The sequence below is a fragment of the Coenobita brevimanus genome, chromosome 104 (genome assembly GCF_032717465.1).
Source record: "Coenobita brevimanus isolate Jiangsu-jjx chromosome 104, ASM3271746v2, whole genome shotgun sequence".
Taxonomy (NCBI): Eukaryota; Metazoa; Arthropoda; class Malacostraca; order Decapoda; family Coenobitidae; genus Coenobita; species Coenobita brevimanus.
The window spans coordinates 46,455,117-46,475,994 of NC_137057.1; the positions used below are offsets into that span (position 1 = coordinate 46,455,117).

Sequence of the window (20,878 nt, forward strand, 5' to 3'; positions counted from 1 at the left end):
GTTACTTTATGTCTTGGTGGTCCTCTTGTCCAACCGCATGTTACATCAGTAACTCTCAAGAGATTTTACTGCTCATTAATGCCTCTGTCTACAGCTCCCTGTTCAGCCACCACTCTCCTCAACTCGCTACAGAGGGCATCCCTTACTACTTGGTTTTTCAGCTTCCATATTTTCCTCCTAGGTACATAAGTCCTCTTTTTCATCACTTGTTCTTTAGGCACTATATCATAAATCAGTAGTTTGTGCTGCTGCACACACTCCTCACTTCCTATAACTTTAACATCCCTCACTAACCTCCTATCGGCCCTCCTAACCAGAAAATAATCTATCTGACTGCTATTTCCCCCAGACTCATATGTAATTAACCTACTGTCTCTTTTCCTAAAATATGTGTTGCACAAAATCATGTCTGTAGCCTCCCCAAACTCGAGTATCCTTTCCCCTTCTGCATTCCTTATAACATACGCACATCCCCCATGCACTCCTTTGTAACCTTGTGCTGCTTCACCTACATGACCATTTAAGTCCCCTCCCAAAACCACTACCTCATCATCCCGCATACCACCCACTACACGTATTAAATCATCCCAAAATCTATCTTTCTCTGCTTCATCCTATATATATATATATATATATATATATATATGTATATAGTATATACAGTCATCTCGCATAAAGTGTGTGAATATGGGTGACACAGCACATCGCACTTTATAAATTCGCACTTTGCGAAGCATTGGATCCCATGTTAAAATGGCTTTATGGGCGATTCTGAATTTTCGTATATTGATTCACCGATACCTACCCCTAACTAAAATGCAAAAGGAAAACTTACAATAGAAACATACAAGAGTAGTACTGTATATTTATTATGAAAATTCAAGACCTTACTAACACTGTATAGAGGGTAGATAATGCAAATTGTTGTTGTGGTATCCGAGGCCGTACCCCAGAAACTGAATCAAAACACACAACAGCTGTTCTGCACTTTCACTCTCATCACTACCGGAGGGGTTTGGGCGCTCTTTTGTTTTGTTTTTTTCTTGAAAAGAATGGTTTGTTGGCTCTTAGCCTTTGGTTCCTTCTTTCTTGCATTAAAAGAAAAAAAAAGATAATCCAATGTCTCCACCCTCGGTACACTCATACATGTGAAAAATCCTTTTGGTAATGAATCATTCTGGATCATTACTGATCAGATTTTTGGTAATTAATCATTCTGAATCATTACCGATCAAATTTTTGGTAATTAATCATTCTGGGTGATTACCGATCGATTTTTTCATTACCAAATTGTCTCACATTTGGTAATGAAAAATACCAAATGGCAACCCTGGTGGCAATTGTGCCAGTGATTAACGAATGCTCTTAAAGCACAATATTGTGTGGCCAGTTTTATGGAATGCACATCGTAGTTTGCATTAGGTTAGGTGCTGCCTGTTACTGCAAGATGCCCTCAAAGTCCAGGTCAGACACTACAGACATTACGTCATCATTTTGCTGCTGTGGTCACCACACACATCGGCTGCACCCCACCACACACTCACCCGCCCCACCCTTACCCATCGCATGCTACAAATTATGCTCGCGAGTTGTGAGAGAATACCCTATTTGCCTCAATTTTTCATGCCTGTCGCACATTGCAAGTAGCAAACGCACTTTCTAAATAATTAATTATTGTCAGACCCCCTTCGCACATTAGGCAAGACGCGCTTTGCGAAGCTGCACTTTAGGCGAGATGACAGTATATGTATATGCCAGCGAAATGAGAAGGGTTGACATGGACATACTTCAGTATATGACGCAGGCTAACAGAAAACAATTTGTATTTCTTCAGGCTAACGGCAAGCAGTTTTGTACTTTATTCAGACTAACAGCAAGCAATACTGTATATACAGACTAACAGCATTTGATATTGTATTATGTATAGGATAACAGCAAGCAATTTTCTATTATATTTAGGCCAACAGCAAGTAATTTTGTATTATATTTAGGCTAACAGCAAGAAGTTTTGCAGTTATTCAGGCTAACAGCAAATACAGTACTTTCATCTTTACTTCCAGATAATGAGAGGGATGAGACCAAATTACCTGAAGTTTCTGCCATAGAGTCATGGATGAAGGAGCATCGGTTCACCCTGGTGCTGATCCTGCGAGGCGGTCAGGAGGGAGTGGGTGTGCCCTACTCCAACACTAAGGCTCCCAGCTTGCCCAAACCAGACTCTGGGGTGAGTTGTGCTGGATGTACACTAGCTCCAAAAAGTACCACACAAGAGGGAGGCAATACTGTATTCATCCATCATCAGTACTGTATTATTCTCAGTAATTGATATAGCTCAGGATGTCCCAAGGATATTAATCTGTTATCCCTCCCCATAAAACAAACCCAGAGTCAGACGGCCACTCCTAATGGAATTATGGAATCTGGCTGTAGATAGATAGATAGATCATCTGAATAATTATATGGTAACTCTTCTGGCTGAAAAGTATCACAAGCATGTGATATAATGCATCCTCATGAAACCAGGTTTATCATCAACTATGGGTGGAATCATCAGGCATTTTGCAGTAGCTGTTGTCTGTGGTTTCAGATTTTTCCATGCAATGTAGACTATGCACTTGTACTCATTTGAAGCATGTACAGTCACGCGTACTAATTTCTGCTCAGGGGTTACCCCTTCCTTCCCCCCTCTACCCTGGACAGAGGGAAGGGAGGAATCGCGAACAGGTCTACCCCGCCTTCTGCCCCCAACTCCCCCACCCTCCACCTCCAGCTGCCAGTTACTGATTAGACGCAAATTTTCTCATGTCCTGTAAACATGACTAAACTGTCGTCGCACACGCTTTCAATGGCCAAGATTTGGACAATATTTTTAGAATAAATTATTACCGTATTGAACTGCATTCTCAAATTGAAAATATTCACCATCATTGTAATCCAGTGTCGTCCGCTGCACAATTCTGGGTTCCAGTGCTTACCTTTTCACTTCCCCCAGCTGTCTCTCTCTCTCTCTCTCTCTCTCTCTCTCTCTCTCTCTCAATTTACTTTTCCCATTCACTCTTTCTTTTTAAATTTATGTAACTTTCTCTTTGCTTCTCTCCCCCTCTCCCCCTTGTCTCTCGTTCTTTGTCTCAAGTCTTCCCCGCCTCTCACCCCTCCCCTCCCCCCACCTTAGGCCTGATCAGCAGTCAGTTATACCGTCACTGCTCCTTCGTATATCATGTGCTGGCAACATTTATCACACACACTTAGGTCAGATGTATGGAAAGCTATTTTTTTTTTTTATATATAATTGTATTTCTCATTATGTGCCAAGTTCAAATAGAGAACACCAGACCAATATTCGTAATTTTTATTAGAGTGACCGTTCCACTTCACATAGCTGGGTAGCTGGGCTTATAAACTGCACACACACACACACACACACGACTTAAATTTTGCACTGACAGCGTGGCGACTACAAATATAGTCATTCTAACAACTGGATCTGCTGGCTCCAAACCTTCCCTGTCCCAGTCAAACTCCTCATTCAATAACCGGTTATTGAATGAGGAGTTTGACTGGGACAGGGAAGGTTTGAAGCCTGCAGATCCAGTTGTTAGAATGACTATATTTGTAGTCGCCACGCTGTCAGTGCAAAACTTAAGTCGTGTGTGTGTAATTACTGGGTCGGTCAGGATCACCTGAAGGTCGTGATCGTCAGCTTTTACCCTCCCAGAAGGGAGCTGAGAGCTCATACAGTCCGATCTAAGGGCAAGGCTGTGACCTTCACACACGCACACACCCGTCCCCTTGCTCAAAGGGGACAGTAACCACCCACTTCGTCAGTGAAACTTTTCTCAACCTGAGCGAGGCGCGAACTCCCGTCTACCAGATGGCAAGCGAGAACGTTACCACTGCACCAGCGAGCGGTGTGTGTGTGTGTGTGTGTGTGTGTGTGTGTGTGTGTGTGTGTGTGTGTGTGTGTGTGTGTGCAGTTTATAAGCCCAGCTACCCAGCTATGTGAAGTGGAACGGTCACTCTAATAAAAATTACGAATATTGGTCTGGTGTTCTCTATTTGAACTTGGCACATAATGAGAAATACAATTATATAAAAAAAAAAAAAAAAAAATAGCTTTCCATACATCTGACCTAAGTGTGTGTGATAAATGTTGCCAGCACATGATATACGAAGGAGCAGTGACGGTATAACTGACTGCTGATCAGGCCTAAGGTGGGGGGAGGGGAGGGGTGAGAGGCGGGGAAGACTTGAGACAAAGAACGAGAGAGAAGGGGGAGAGGGGGAGAGAAGCAAAGAGAAAGTTACATAAATTTAAAAAGAAAGAGTGAATGGGAAAAGTAAATTGAGAGAGAGAGAGAGAGAGAGAGAGAGAGAGAGACAGCTGGGGGAAGTGAAAAGGTAAGCACTGGAACCCAGAATTGTGCAGCGGACGACACTGGATTACAATGATGGTGAATATTTTCAATTTGAGAATGCAGTTCAATACGGTAATAATTTATTCTAAAAATATTGTCCAAATCTTGGCCGTTGAAAGCGTGTGCGACGACAGTTTAGTCATGTTTACAGGACATGAGAAAATTTGCGTCTAATCAGTAACTGTCAGCTGGAGGTGGAGGGTGGGGGAGTTGGGGGCAGAAGGCGGGGTAGACCTGTTCACGATTCCTCCCTTCCCTCTGTCCAGGGTAGAGGGGGGAAGGAAGGGGTAACCCTATCTATCTATCTATCTATTGCCAGACGCCTCAATCCCATTTGGCCACAAACAAATCGCCTCCAAGTAGCCCTGTCCCCCGCCATTTCACTCCCCTGCTCCCAACTCACACCCCCCTCTCTCATATACCTCTCCACCCCATCTCTCCATCTCATCCTCGGCCTCCCCCTCCCTCTTTCCCCCTCCACCTCACTCACATACACTCTCTTCGTCAGTCTTTCACCCTCCATCCTCACTCTCTTCGTCAGTCTTTCACCCTCCATCCTCTCCACATGGCCAAACCACCTCAGTGTGTTCCTCATAACGCTTCCTATCACATCCACATCAACACCACAACGCTCCTTTATATCCTCATTCGTCAGCCTGTCTCTCCATGTGACTCCACACGCTCCTCTTAAATAACTCATTTCCACGGCTCTCACTCTTGACTTGTGTCCTTCCAACAATGTCCAAGCTTCACTTCTGTACGTTAGAGTTGGTATCACAATACTGTCATGTAGTAACTTTTTCACTTCCATGCTCACTTCCCTGTTTCTTATCACTGCTTTCAAAGAACCAGCAACCTTTCTTCCCTGCTGTACCCTTTCAAGCACTTCACCCTCCAAACCTCCATCCTTACTCATCACACTACCCAAGTACTTAAACATACTCACATTTTCCAATTCCTCACCATCCAACCTCGCTGTACATTCACTGACTTCACCTCTCTCAAAGACCATCACTTTACTCTTCCCTACATTCACCTTTAGATTCCGTTTCTTACACACTCTCTCAAACTCATCCACCAAGCCTTGCATCTCCCCTTCGTCTTCACTCAACAACATGGTATCATCTGCAAACAACAGTACAGGGAATTTCCAAACACTATCCTCTCTCACCAGGGCCACTCCAACATCCACTGCCCTACCTTGTACCTCTTTTATTACCCCATCCATGTACAGATTGAACAGCCATGGAGACATGACACATCCCTGTTTCAACCCAACTTTCAAAGAGAAAAATTCACTTAGTTCACCATCCACACGCACTGCAGCCTTTGCACCATCGTACATACTCTTCACAGCATTCAACAACTTCCCATCTATTCCATATATTCTTAACACTTTCCACAATCCTAGTCTATCCACCCTATCATATGCTTTCTCCAAATCCATGAAAGCCGCATACAACTTCTTTCCCTTCTCTAGAAACTTTTCCACTAAAGATCTGAGAATGAATATCTGATCTACACAACCTCTTCCCTTCCTAAAGCCTCCCTGTTCTTCTCCAACTAATTTCTCTGTTCTTTCTCTAACTCTGTCAATAAGTATCCTACCATATACTTTTCCTATTATACTAAGAAGACAAATGCCCCTATGATTACCACACACTTCTTTTTCCCCTTTTCCTTTGTACAAGGGAATAATTATACCTGACTTCCAATCCTCCGGGACTCTACCTTCCTCCCAGGCCAATCTGCACATCTTCCACATCCATTCTACTACTATCTCTCCCCCATGCTTCAGCATTTCACCACACACTCCATCAATTCCTGGGGCTTTCCCTGATTTAACTTTCTTCATTGCTTCCACAACTTCTATCCTACTGATTTCTTCCTGTCTTCTCACCTCCCTCCTTCTTCCAGCCATTCCCCAGCCACTTATACTCGCATTACTTCCATCCTCCACGTTCTACAATTCCTTAAAGTGTTCTCTCCATCTGCTCACTTTTTCTCCCTTCTCCACTAGTAATCTACCATTTTTATCTTTCACTCCCCTGCTAACTTCACTTCCACCCTGTCTTACTCTTTTCACCTCTTTCCAGAACATTTTCTTACAGTCCCTCCACTTTACACTCAAATTCCTTCCAAATTCCTCATCCACTCTCTTCTTACTCTCTCTTACTAATCTTTTCACCTCTCTCTTTCTTTCTACATATAACTCTCTCTTCCGCCTCTCAACTTCTTCCACGCCCCTATTTCTCATCCATTCATTGTATGCTTTCTTCTTTTGTGTCACAGCCCGTTTCACCTCTACAGTCCACCACGCTGTTCCTTGCACCCCCCTCCGTCTTCTCTTCCTTCCACACACCACATCACATGCTGCACATATTTCTTCTGTAAATATTCTACACACACCTTCCACGTCCCCCATCTGCTCCAACTCATATTTGCCCAATCGTTCCTCCACTTCTCTCTTATACTCTGCCTTTTTCTCATCCTCTTGTAACCTCAGGGGTAACCCCTGAGTAGAAATTAGTACGCGTGACTGTACAGATGGTTTGGTTGATGATGGAGGTGTTTAGGAGAAAGAGTTGTTGATAAAATGAGTTTGCAGATGACAAGGTTGATGGAGGTGTTTATGCGTAAGAGATGCTAATAAAATGGATTACCAGTACTGTAGCCATCGATGAATTGGTTGGTGACAGGGATAATAAAGGCAGCAGATATACCAGTTACTATTAATTCTTGACAACAAATGTGGGGGGTTCAAGAGAGTGAAATTGCCATATTCCAATTGTCACGCATTTCCTTAGCCATACAGAGCTCTAGGGTCAGTTGTCTGGATGCATGTATGACTGATTAGGTTGCTGATAGAGGTATTAGTGGGTAAAAGAATGGTTATCATGAAAATGGGTTGAGAACTGATACCGAAATGGTTGGTGGCAGATTTTTATTACTGTGTACTCTTTTGACCCCAACTTAGCCTAAAGTTTTATCTCTCATTATTCAGTGCCGAGTTGTTACAATAGTTTAACACTAGATTATGATGCTAGTCAGGAAGAAGTGCTAGGGAAGGGATGGGGAGCCTTACTGTTGTCTTTTCCTTCCACTGACGTCCATGAAATATGCTGAGAAAGGATGAAACTTTGGACCAAATAAATATGAAAAGGCTGTAGCTGATTTATAATAGAGGTAACAGTGTGAACAAATACTGCAAAATAAGATTGGGTTGACATGAAGTAATTATTAATAGGCTGACAACAGAGATACTGATATGTAAGACAGCAAACATTAATTCACGATTTGATAACAGGGACACTGATAAGTAAAGGAAGTGCGACAGTACTGATAGTTATGTTGGGTTGACAGTGGATGATACCTTGACAGCAGACATGGAGGCAGTTTGTTTGTGGTCACCCCACTGGGATTAAGGTGTCTGGCAGTAGAGAGGTAGATGGGTACATAAGAGATGAATGTCCCGAAATCATACCCATCATACCCCTTTTTGTCTCGGTTAGCCACATCCGACACTTGGGTGAGTTATGGTGGATGTACAGATGATTAGGTTGATAATCAGTGTTTATAAATAACACATTGTTATTGATAAAATGGTTTCAGAACTGATACAAGTGAAATGGTTGATGACACACTGATTGGCCGGTTTGCAGCAGAGGTATTTATAAGTAAGGCAACGGATATTGTCTGATGTGCTAATAAATTTTGTTAATCTGTACCACAATACTGTACATATTGATAAATAGTCTAGGCTTATACAATATTGGATATTGATAAATTGGATAACAGATGAGGTATTAATGGTTAAGATATCAGATATGTGTAAATAGGTTAACAACAAGTTACAAGCTGCCTGGAAAAATAGAATGAACCCTCTCCTGGTTAGGATGTCTCTGTTTTTGTGTTGTATCTACTACTAGATAATTTTATTCAGTTGAGAGTAAGTCATAGACACCTGAGATTGTTGAGGGAGGACTCTCTAAAATATGCCTCCACAGTATCGACTCCGCATTTCAACACTGGAAAGTAATGCCCTCACACGGTGGCACTGATTATAACATGCTCCTCTCTCGCTTGGTTACATAAATGTCCCTCAACTTTCCCCCTGTCCCCCAACAGAAGGATGGTGGAGTCCAGGAAGAGGTAACTTCAGCCTGCAGTTCACCAGGTTCAAGTTTCATATTAAGATAGGACCACAACTACTCCCTGAATTTCATTTTGTTTTTCCTCTGCATTTCATAAACCATTCTCTCGTCTCATCAACAGGCCTTCTTCCTTCTGGGGTCACAATACTGGGATGCAATAGACCATCCAGCCAAGACCTCAACGCCAGCACCATCCCAGTGTGTGCAAGTTGCTCTGGTCAACGGCACACAGATGGACTACCAGTTTGATCCACACGCCGGCAGTCTGATTGTGAGTGATATTTGTTTATGTTAACCCTTTCAGTACCAACACAAAATACAACTTGCAAACAATTCACTGTGTCCTCACTGCAAACTGCTTCATATTTTACAGCTCATTACACACTTACAAGAACTTTCTGTATTTTTATTATCGCCTGCCTTTACAAGGCGGAGCGAAAATGTTTTTGCCCGCCTGTGTGTGTGTGTGTGCGCGTGTGTGTGTGTGTGTGTGTGTGTGTGTGTGTTCCCATTATATCTCATGAATGGCATGAGCTATCAACATGAAACCTACAAGGTATCAAGATATGGCCAAAATTTTGGACTTGGCCAACAGCATATTCTGTTGGGCAGTCAGCATTCGGTCCCTGAATGCTTTTCTTTCATTTTTCAGAGGATTGCTTCTATAAACTTATATTTCCTGTGATATTTTAGAACTCATTACTCCCTATAGAAGTGGGAAATTATGGACAGTAAAAAGAAGACAAAGAACTTTCTCTGTTTGTCCACACAGGACTGCTTTATATGTTAGAACTTATCTCCCACTTGAAGAACTTTCTGTGTTATTACTATTAGAGGATGGATGGATGGATGGACTAAGATTATTATTATTATTGCTGCATTATTATTGTTATTATTTATTTTATTCTTTTATTTATTTTATTTTTTTCTCCATAGGACTGCTTCTACACACATAGCACCACTATGGCCGTCAACGTGTATTATGGGTGTTGTGGTGCCCCGCATTACAAACAACTCGGCTCACTGTGGCGCCAACACAGACCTGGACTCCTGAATTTCCTTGATGTTTCAAAAATTGGTGTCAAGGGTGAGTTAGTGGTTCAAGGTGTCAGGTATAGGTGGTTTGTTTTTATCTGATGGAACTGAGCCACTCCCATTACTTGAATGTTAAGACGTGGTTGCATGAAATTTCAGCGAGCCTTTGTTATGAGGTAGGAATGAGTCTCCTTGGTTACTAGTTAGACCCACCCTCCAGTCTGACTACATTAGGCCATCACCTAAGCTGAAAGGGATGAAGAGTCTTTGTCAGATGAAAACAAACTGACTATAGTCTAATGGTGAAAATGCTGCAGTTGGAGTGATGACTTTGACATACTATATACTGTATGTAAATTCTGTCCCTGAGAGATGACAAGGCTTTTCCATCATGCCATTCCGTTAGAGAATGTAACTTAGTCATCAACCCTTAACCCCTTCACTATGATGATGATGATGATGATGATGATGATGATGGTGATTATTATTATTATTATTTTATTTTATTCTTGCTACTTCTCTTTAGCATAGATACTTCTCTCAGGCGTAGGAGAGACTTTGAAATAGAGAAGTTAGTTACGTCCTTCATTAACCCCTTGAGTATGAGAGGCCCCTCCTACCTCATCTAAAATTGTCTGGAAGTAGCAAAAAAAACAAGAATACATCATTGCATTGAAGGGTTTGTATTGAACCACAGTAGCCTAGCCTGAGACCCCTACACCTCAGATGGGGTGGTGCGGGACCGGCTGTTACCATTTACTGCTTACTGAACTCTAACTTGGCCTTAAATTGCCATCAGCCCATGCTAAGTACTGATCCATCAATCTGTCTGTTTATCTATTGCCAAACACCTTAATCCCGTAAGGGGTGGCCACAAACAAATCGCCTCCATGTCGCCCTGTCTGCCACCATTTCACTGCCCTGCTCCCAGCTCACACACCCCTCTCTCATATACCTCTCCACTCCATTTTTCTATCTCATCCTTGGCCTCCCACTCCCTCTGCCCCCCTCCACCTCACTGACATACACTCTCCTTGTTGCTAGAATATGATGCTGTTTATGGTGAATTGCCATGGAAAGAATACACAGCTGTCATGTTTCCTTTTTCTGTCACTGAACTGCATGAAATAAACTGCAGAAGGACATAAATTTGAGCCAGCTTGGTGAAAAGGGTATAGGCTGGGTTGAGAGATTGTACATTGAGGGCAGAATAATTAAAAGTGAGAGTTTGTGTGTGTGGTCAGACAAACCCTGAAATTTTTACTGTAATTTCTGAAGTGTAGTGATGATGTAATGTATCCAACCTTTCCATACCTTTGCTGATCTAACTCTGCAGAATAATTTTGGATGCCAGTTGGCTGAGACCCCTTACCCCTAATTATCACACGCATTTCATAAATCTGTCTATCTATTTATCCATCACCAGACACCTTAATCTTGCAAGGGGTCGCCACAAGGAAATTGCCTCCATGCTTTCTGGCTAAATTTCTTCCAGTTCTCACTCCTGCTTCAGATGCCTCTCTACCTCATCCCCCCATCTAATCCTCAGTCTCCCCCTCCTCCCCTCCACATCACTCACACTCTTCAAGTCAGTCTCTCAGTCTCCGTCCTGTGTATTTTTATTATTATTGTAACTTCTAGCCTCTTATTCTCCATCCTTTCCACATGTTATACAGTCCTCTTTATTTTTATTATTATTGTTTACTGCAGCCTCTTATTGCCTATCCTCTCCACAATCAGCACTCGTTTATTTTTATTATCACAGTAACCCCTCCAATATCCGGATCAATAGAGCCATCGGTAGGTTCGGATATTGGTTTCGTCCGGATATTGGGCCCCAGCTTATGGACTTGTACTTATGGACCCTAACTCAGAGAAACGCCTATACAACTCCCTCCGGACATGCATAGCACCTATTTAACACCCAAATCACACCAATAAGGCACATAAATGACTGAAATAAATGCAAAAGAAACATAAAATGTGGGTTTAGAAGTATGTTCATACATTAATAAACATTCTGGTACTTATGGACTCTAACCGAACCTAACTCTGAAAAACACATTCCTACTGCACATGCATGAGGTAAGTATAGTATGGAAAAAAGTACAGTATGACACATTCTGGTAAGTATAGTATGGAAAAAAGTACAATATGAAACATTCTGGTAAGTATAGTATGGAAAATAGTACAATATGAAACATTCTGGATACTTACAGCAAGTCCCTGGCCACCTCAATGAATAACCACCTCCTCTCGGACTCTGACAGTAAGAACGATTTCCTGAAGCACTTGCAGTACACTCTTCCTGAAGTCTTGCACTGAACTTAGTCAATAACACATAGAAGTCCGTTCTCTTCACAGTGTTCACTTTAGTCCAAATAATGTTCCATTTAATTTAAGTGTTGCACATTAACTTTTCCCAAGTTTTTTTTAATTTTCCAAAGCCAAAACAAAGAAGGTTAGTTATGTTAAATTTCTTTTCTACTGAGTCTTTTCTCCCAACTTGAAAACCTTAACACAACACACCGTTTTTTTCACTGCACAGCACTCAAAATTCCCGTGTGGTCTAGTGGAGAAGTTCTTGCTGTTTATTCACTGTCAGAGTCCGAGAGTATCACTGGCAGGCGACCAAGGGGCGCATCGGTGGGTCGTGGTGATGGCGTACCGACTACAGAAGACTCTGAAGATAGCCGCAAACTCACATCGAGCGGTGACTCCACTGTAGCTGATGTGCTGGGCTTTGGCTCGGAGCATGAGGGCCTGTCTTGGGGAGGCAACGGAGTGGAACCAGGGCTTGGCACAGCGGGGGTCACGGGCCTGAAAAAACTGTCAATCGTTGACTGACGCAAGGACCGACGATTCTGGCGATTGATGATGCGCTGCCGCAAAGCACGCACTTCCTCCACGAGTCCCAAGGGCCCCATCTCCCTGTCGCAGTCCGGGTGTTCCAGGTAGTCTAGGACGAACTCTAGATGTTCCCGGAGTGCGCTCAGCTTGGGGATGGCTGGAGTAGTATCCTGCTGAGAGGAGTCCGCATCATCATCGCCTTCGTCGTCGGAATCTTCAAGTTCGGGACTGACACCAGCAACCGAAGACACGATCTCGATATCAGACAACGTCTGATACCCAGGAACGCCCTCGTCGTCGTCCAACCACTCACGAACATCGTCCACATCAACATTGTCGCCGTGCGTACATAGCCGTGCATGGAAGTCATCCACGTCAAACCCTAGGAAATCGTACTCCACATCCGTTCCAAGAAGCAGATGAGACTAACCATTTTCAAGAGTTTTCACAGGGACTTCCTTCCATGCACTTAGCCAGTTGTACAGTGCAGACTTGATGTTGTAGCGACGAAGGTTTCCCAAAGTCCGCTTGCCTTGAGTGTCACGTCCTTCCCTGCGCTCGTCCTCATTCTCGAGAACAACCATCACTTCGTCCAGGAACTTCCGACGGTACAGGCGCTTTGTTGCCACGATCACTCCTTGGTCCATTGGTTGAATGAGAGCAGTCGTATTAGGTGGCAGAAACATGCACCTAATACGGCCATTTTCAGCAACCAAGTCCTTGTCGCACGGGTGGGCAGGTGCATTGTCGAGGAGAAGGAGAGCCTTTACCTGGTCGCGAGGAATTCCCAGTGTCTTCGTCTGGTACTGGATGACCTCCTTGACGAAGTGATGGTGAAACCAGTCTTTGAAAATCACAGCTGTGAACCATGCTTTCAAAGAATGGTACCATACGACAGGAAGGACATCCATCACCCCACGAAGGCACCGAGGCTGCTTTGCACGGCCAACAATAACGGGCTTAAGCCGGTGCATGCCGTTAGCATTGGCACAACACAAAGCAGATATCCGTTCCTTAGAAATCTTGCGGCCAGGTACATGCTTCTCCGTCTCATCGGCTAGATTGTTCGTTGGCACCGAGCGATAGAATAGGCCAGTTTCGTCAGCATTATAGACTTGACCGAGAGTGAGGCCCTCCCTGTCGATCAAGCCTTTCACCTTGTGCCGAAACTCGTCCACTCCATCCTCGTTAGCGTCCAATGCTTCGCCATGTGCTTTACGGTTAGTAAGGCCATGTCGTAACTTGAACGCGAAGAGCCAACCCTCGGATGCCTTGAAGTCAAGGGCGTCGTGAAGCCTTGCAAACTACTCAGCAGCAGCCTTCAGCTCCATTCCACGTACCATCACACCAGCTGTACGTTGCTGTCGATACCAAATCAACGTGGAGCGGTCGATCTCTGCATACTTGGGGGTAAACATAACCTTCTTCTCCACGTTGCGTTTGCTTCTTGACAAGAAGTCAGCCGTGTACTGCATGAGCTTGTCTCGGGAACGCTTGATATCGAACAAAGTCGACTGGGCCAGGTTGAACTCGTGGAGAATGCGTGAAGAAGACCAACCCGCATCAACCTTCTCCAATATCTCCCGTTTCTTCTCCAGAGTCAACACCACTCTCTTCCTTTTCTCAGGAGGCGGGGCCATCATCACACACACTAAGAGTAGGGCAGAGAGCAGCAGGAGGCCTTGCAGCAAGTACGGCACCACCACAAAAGCGAGCACGTGGGCAGCCATGGCGAACAGTGTAGGTCCAGTCGCGGTGAGAGACAGGCGGGAAGTGGGGAGGATGCAGCGGCGCTCTATCGGACGTCGGAGGAATGACGAACCAAAACAATGCTCTCACGCGGCGTGCGCGGCAAGTTCAAATTACGGACGGCAAAAAATCGATTTTTTAAATATTTTTTTTTGATTTTCGGACCATTTTGGGAATCTTTGATCCCAGGACGATAAGGTTCGGTTAGTGGGGATGTTCGGGTATTGGGCGTCCGGATATTAGAGTGATTACTGTACTCTTAACTTTAGACTCTTATTCTCCATGCTCTCCACATTTCATTTTTACTATTATTTTTAACATCAGTTTCTCTTTTTTCCCAGGCTATATAACAGACCACTCAGGTGCCCCCATACCAGGTGCCCGTATAACCGTAAGCGGCTCTGACCACATAGTTATTGCTGGAGAACACGGGTCCTGGTGGCGCCCCCTGGCCCCTGGAGCACACACGATTAACGTTGAGAGCCCGGGACACTACCCAGCCACTAAGCTTGTCACGGTGCAGCCCGGAGAAATGGTTATATTCAGGCTGAATGTGGATGACCGTGTGTGGGGTTTGCCAAGGATGGTCTTCGTCATTTTGGCCGGTGAGTATTTTCAGGTTTGTCAGTGGCTACAAGCTTAGTAATTATATTATTTTTACTTTAACTTGGCTCAAAATTGCCGTCTTTCCATGAATGCTGAGTTTTGACAATAGATTAACAGTTGAGTATGATGCTAGTCACAAAGAAATCCTATGGAAAGGATATAGAGCTGTAGCACTGTCCTTTTTTGCCACTGAGCTATGTGAAATAACCTACAGAGGGACGAAAATCTGGGCAAAGTTAGGTATAAAAGATACTGACACAATTGTCACTCCTAGGAAGGAAACATTCAACCAGGCCTGGTATAGGGAGCACATGTGGTGGCCTACTGGACAGCCACTTGAGAGATGGTGGACAGTAGAGACGTGGGACGTACTGTGTAGGACGTGAGTCACACTGGGCGAGTCACATGATCAGAGTGTGGGTGGGATGGCATGTCCCAATCAAGCACCTTATTTGTCCTTACTGTATATCAGGGAATACAGGCCGACCAATACAATTCTGCTCTTGTGACATCTTATAACTTGTCCCACATGGGTTACCTGCTGGACCATTTTTCACTAATACTTACACGAAGGCCGGTATAGAGGGTCCCTATCTGACGTGTCTTATAACGAACCATCAGATAAATCATCCACCTTATTCCCCAATTAGTCTGATATAACCAGGCTTTGCTGTATGTTCTGTCTTATTCTTGGTACCTCCAGATGATTTTGTGGAGATTTGGAGACGCTTTTCTAACTGGAGGAGGTAAATACAGCTTTTACTAATGCCATCTTAATTACCAGTCCATTGTAAAGTTGAGTAAAAGTGTTTGGTGAGAGAGAGGGAGAGAGAGAGAATAACAACTTGTACTTTTTTTTTTCTCCTATTTGATCTTATTCCCCAGGTTCATCAGTCACTAGTGTTGGTGTGTTATGCAGGTCTGTTCTTTTTGTGGTCCCAAGGAAAAAAGATAGATAGATACAGCGAGTAGGTTGATAGAATAACAGGCAGACCATTACAAGAACTTACCATGCATCTTTCCCCACATTTTTCAGGTTCACTCTCACTGCTGTTGATGTTGTGTTGTTTGGGTCTGTTCTCGCTGCGGTCCCAGGCCAAGCGCAGGAAGGTGTACGGATTCCACCAGCTCAGCCACTCCGTTGATATATTCAAGGATGAGTCAACGGGCTCCGAGGATGAGTCAGAGATCAAGTTTCTTACTTCAAATGGAAACGGAGCCAAGAGTAAAACAAAGAGTGAGCGTTGGAGTTAGTTTTGTGTGTGTGTGTGTGTGAGTTTATTTTTATTTTTTTTTGTATGTGCTAATTCTGTATGTTCTTATATGTGACTGAGGGAGAAGGCAAACTGGGCACATTTTGTACTAGACATGGAACAAGCACTAGAAACTTTCAGCATAAACCTATTTTTTAGACATTCACAAAGCAGTCACCCATTTTATTAGAATCACTGCCATTGCTTAAATCCCACAGCCCTATTTGTAATATTAAAAACTTCATTCCCAGTCTCTCTCCTCAAGTAAAGCATTCATCAAGGATAGAGATTAAAAAAAAAAAAAAACACCTGACCTCAGCAAAACTAGAACTGTAAACCTCTTCAGCAATACCATTCATTTACCAATTAAAACATGCAAGAATCACCATTAAGAAAACTCAGAGGATGCCATTGATCACAAAATGAAGAGCAGGGGAAAAAAAGAAAAAAGAAAAAGCACCTCCAATTGGCCATGTGGAGAGGATGGAGGGTGAAAGACTGATGAAGAGAGTGTATGTGAGTGAGGTGGAGGGGGGAAGAGGGAGGGGGAGGCCGAGGATGAGATGGAGGGATGGGGTGGAGAGGTATATGAGAGAGGGGGGTGTGAGTTGGGAGCAGGGCAGTGAAATGGCGGCGGACAGGGCGACTTGGAGGCGATTTGTTTGTGGCCACCCCAAACGGGATTGAGGCATCTGGCAATAGATAGATAGATAGACCTCCAATTTTTGTAACTGTTCTTCCCAGCATGAATGAGCAAGCAGACAACCTAATATATTTTTATTCATTGATAAGCCAAAAAAACACCAACCCATAGAACAGTCACACACAAAAAATAATCACGAAAATCAAAGGCAACACACAAACTCCCCCATCCATTCACCTCACAATAAATGCAGAAAGTAATCAACAGCACAGAGAGATTCCAAAACATCAGGACCATATCAGGTCACAAACATCCACCTAAAATATCATGACCTCATAACCATAAATATCCTCTCTGAAATTTTTAACAGCTATGTCACTAACATTTGGAAGAAAGCAGTCATCATCCGAGTTCTTAATCCAGGCAAACTGCTCATTAGTCCATCATTGTGCAGGAGAATATCACTTCCAAGCACACCATCCAAAATAATGGGAAGACTGAACCTAAGAACATCATTGCCCATCATTATTTTGTTTCTCAGCATGGATTTTGAACCAAGCTCAACCACCACACACCATTCTGATATGACCCAGCTCTTCTTAGATTGTGTCAGCAAGAAACATTATCAGTTAGGAACCACACAAGCAGCAAGAGTTAACCGTTACTCCCAGTCCTTCATGTTTGCAACAAGTCAGCTGTGGAACTGTCTTTCTCTGTCAGTATTTCCTACTGCCTGTGACCTCCAGTCTTTTAAATGCAGTGTGTCCAGGCATCTCAAAATGGACAGACCTTGAATTTAGCCCTCTGTCATCTTGTTTTTACTTTTTCTTGGAGAGAACAATTTGTGGGCTTCTAGCCATTGGTTCCTTCTCCCTTGTATAAAAAAAAAAAAAAAAAGGACATTAACATAGCTTTTGACACAGTAGCTACCAAGACATACTGTATCCTGATGAGCAAAATCTTAAACACAAACATAGAAGAGAAGAAATGGCTGACTGACTTCCTCACAGACAGACATGCCCACCTACTCAGAGCAAATCAAAGCTCCAAAGTCAGAATACCAGTACTCTTCTGACCATTATTGCCCTGTAGGGTTTAGTCCTTATCACTTTTTTTTTTTCCCCCCTCCCTTGTGTGATGTACCAACCTCCCACCCCTGCTTTAGAACACTGCTTTCCTCTGCTGATAATCATGCAGTAACTTCACAACACACCAAAGTGCAGTAAGCAGTGGGCCAGCTTCAGCAGTGCCTACACTCACCAGAACACTGGCCTAGAAAAAACAGAATGGCTTCATCACAAAGCAAATCAACTATCACTTCATTCCAGACAGACGCAGATATCAAGCACACCCTCAGTTGCTCCCATTGGAAACGCACCCCAAAATTCTCAGACTTGCTTTGAATACATGTGACTTATTTTCAGCATACAAGGAACATTACTGTCTTGTAATTTTAATGCCTTGAAAACACTCACAGGACATTTGAAGGAAACTTTGAGACTGTCTCTAACCAGCTATCCAGACATCAGTAAATAATTTGTACACAAGTTGGATCCCCACCTTAATCGATATGGATAAACTTCTAAAGTCAGCAGTGCTGCTGCTGCTGATGATGATGATGATGACTAATATTAAAGAAACTTCAAGAATTCAAAACACAAGTCAGCAGCTTGATGGTGATAAGCTTAATGATGATGATGATGACGATGACAACAACAGTGGTCTTTAATATTTCTAAATCTCGCCCTCAGAGAAGCGGATGAGAAGCCGAGCCTACCACGACCTCGTCTCCAGCTCTTCTGATGAGGATGAACTCTTCATAAAAGGGGTCCACCACAGTCCTAGTCCCCGTTGATAATTGCAGTTGAATTAGAGGCCTTGTTTTATATTGTGACATGTATCTGTAGTTAGGCTCTGAGTCAGTGGAGAGTGAGGGATTGACTAGGAGAGGCTGTGAGAGTAACATGAGAGAGTGAAGAATGAGAGATTAACTGTGAGAGTTAGGTGGATGGGAGGAGGAGAGGGATACTAAGAATGAGATGAGATGAGGTGTGAGAGCATGAAGCGGAGGGCGGTTTGTTGTAAGTTGGAGATCATTACTGAACAGGGACAAAAACTCCTGGAGGTCATTTTATCAAGGCCACTCCATACAAGATGCTTTTACAGGCAATAGATAGATATGGATAGACATTTAATTAGAGCTGAGAATTTTGAGAGCTATTCGTTTGTGTATAACCAGATGCTCTAATGCTGGAGGAGGTGGCCACAGACAGATCACCTCCATGTTTCCTTGTTGTTCACTGTCATACTGCCTTCCTTCTGGCCTACACTACCCTCATTCATATACTTCACCCCATCTCACTGCTTATATTTTTTTCTTCTGCCTTTTCCTCTCCCTGTTTTTAGGTTCCTGAGTTTTGAGAGCATGATTGATGGGTAAATGGTTGTGTGATTTATTTTGCTTCTCTTATCTATCCTGTTTGTGTATTTATTGGTAGAAAGTATGATGACGATGATGATGGAGTGAATATATATATGACACTTGATGATGATGATGATGATGATGATGGTGATTTTTTTTTTTGGTTTTTTTTGGTTTTTTTTTTTTATGTGTCCGACTCTGGGCATAGGCTTCACAGCCTGCTCTCAAGGCCCAGCAGTCCTCCTACATACCATACACCTTTACATGTCACCACTTCGGCGCTAACACCCACCGTCCATATTGAATACATGCTAGGGCTGTCTCATACAGGACTGGTGTATTGGTATTAGCGGGGGTATTTTTACGACATGTCGGCGGGTCTTCTGGTAGATCAGTAAAGCCTGATTTTAATGAAATTCAAATCCTTAAACTGTTCCCTGCCCCAGCCGGGATTCGAACCTGGGTCCGTTAGGACTACAGGCCACCTCTCTACCGATTGAGCCACCGCTTCCCCCTGATAGTGATTGAGTGGATATATGGTCCATTTCACAGGGTACTTTGGTCATAGTTCTTGTACTGTTGTGTTCATCTTTCTTGCTTTCTGAATCCTACCCACTCCATTTACTAGTGGGGAAATAAGGTAATGGTGTTGATGATAGTGATGGTGGTGGTGATGATGATGACTTTTTATTGTGTGTGTGTTTCCTGGTTCATTTATGTGTCTGATATGTGATTGCGGTAAGTGATTTTTAGCGGTATAATTAACGCTCAAAGCCAAATCTGCTATTAATTTTTCTAACTCCATGCTGTTTTAGTTAACCCTGTGTTGTGTGTTCTCTTGGCATTTCTACTTAGATCCATCTCTTTAGTGATTTATCTTCGTATTACTCAGAATTTTAGATGATCAGAATTTAAACTGTGCATGGTGATTAACCTGTTGAATCTGGGGGGAGTCCTATTCAGTTTATTCTTGGCATTTTCAAAAGATTATACAGTAAAACCTCACTATATTGAGGGGAAGTCTGATCCAGTAAAGCTGAAAATCTGTTATATCCGATGGTCCCCCCTCTAGGTGGGATTTCAAGCATGTGTTTGAAAATAAATGAGTACAGTAACATATTCTAGTACTAAAAATTAAAACTTGCCCATTTTACATTAACTTGGCCTATAATTTTGCCCATTTTTGCAGTTTATTTCATATCCTTAGTAATGCACCTTTTCATGAAGCACATATATTGCGCTTAAGGGACGTTGTTCGTTATGGCCGATGGAAGTCTGGTGGTTTTATAGTGTCCGTTAAATCCAACATAAAGTCTATCAGGGTACACTAAATCGAGGTTTTATTGTATTGAAGCTTAGAATAGACTTTACAGACTGGAGAGGATATATGTAACCTTAATAAAGCCCTTCCGTATGAGAGGCCTCTCTGAAGTATAATAAATCATCTCTTAGCATCAAGAATAAATTGAAAGGACATAACCCATACTCAAAGGGTTAGTTTCTTGATACCTGTGTTCGTCTTTTGATTAGCGCGTCTCATAATTAACACTCAGAAATCAGTGTTGATATGATTATGCACTCTGTTAATACTGTAGTTATCATTTTATACTTCCTTTTTCTTGCTTATGAATCCTACCCATCCAGTTCTAGTAGTGGGAAGTATTGTGGTGGTGGTGGTGATGATGATTTCATGGTGGAGGTGGTGATGATGATGATGATGGTGATTTTATGGTGGTGATGATGATGATGGT

General features: G+C 43.0%; 1 protein-coding gene across 1 annotated transcript in view; it reads left to right on the forward strand.

Annotated features, from left to right (window-relative positions):
- Window positions 1-18,560, forward strand: part of LOC145416100 (carboxypeptidase D-like) — an 89,452-nt gene extending 70,892 nt beyond the window's left edge. The window contains exons 25-30 of the mRNA XM_080285191.1: window positions 2,061-2,224; window positions 8,691-8,840; window positions 9,506-9,656; window positions 14,545-14,808; window positions 15,846-16,046; window positions 18,457-18,560. Of these exons, the coding sequence (XP_080141317.1) occupies window positions 2,061-2,224; window positions 8,691-8,840; window positions 9,506-9,656; window positions 14,545-14,808; window positions 15,846-16,046; window positions 18,457-18,560 (1,034 nt within the window). The remainder of the gene's footprint in view (window positions 1-2,060; window positions 2,225-8,690; window positions 8,841-9,505; window positions 9,657-14,544; window positions 14,809-15,845; window positions 16,047-18,456) is intronic.
- The last annotated feature ends 2,318 nt before the right edge of the window (window positions 18,561-20,878 follow it).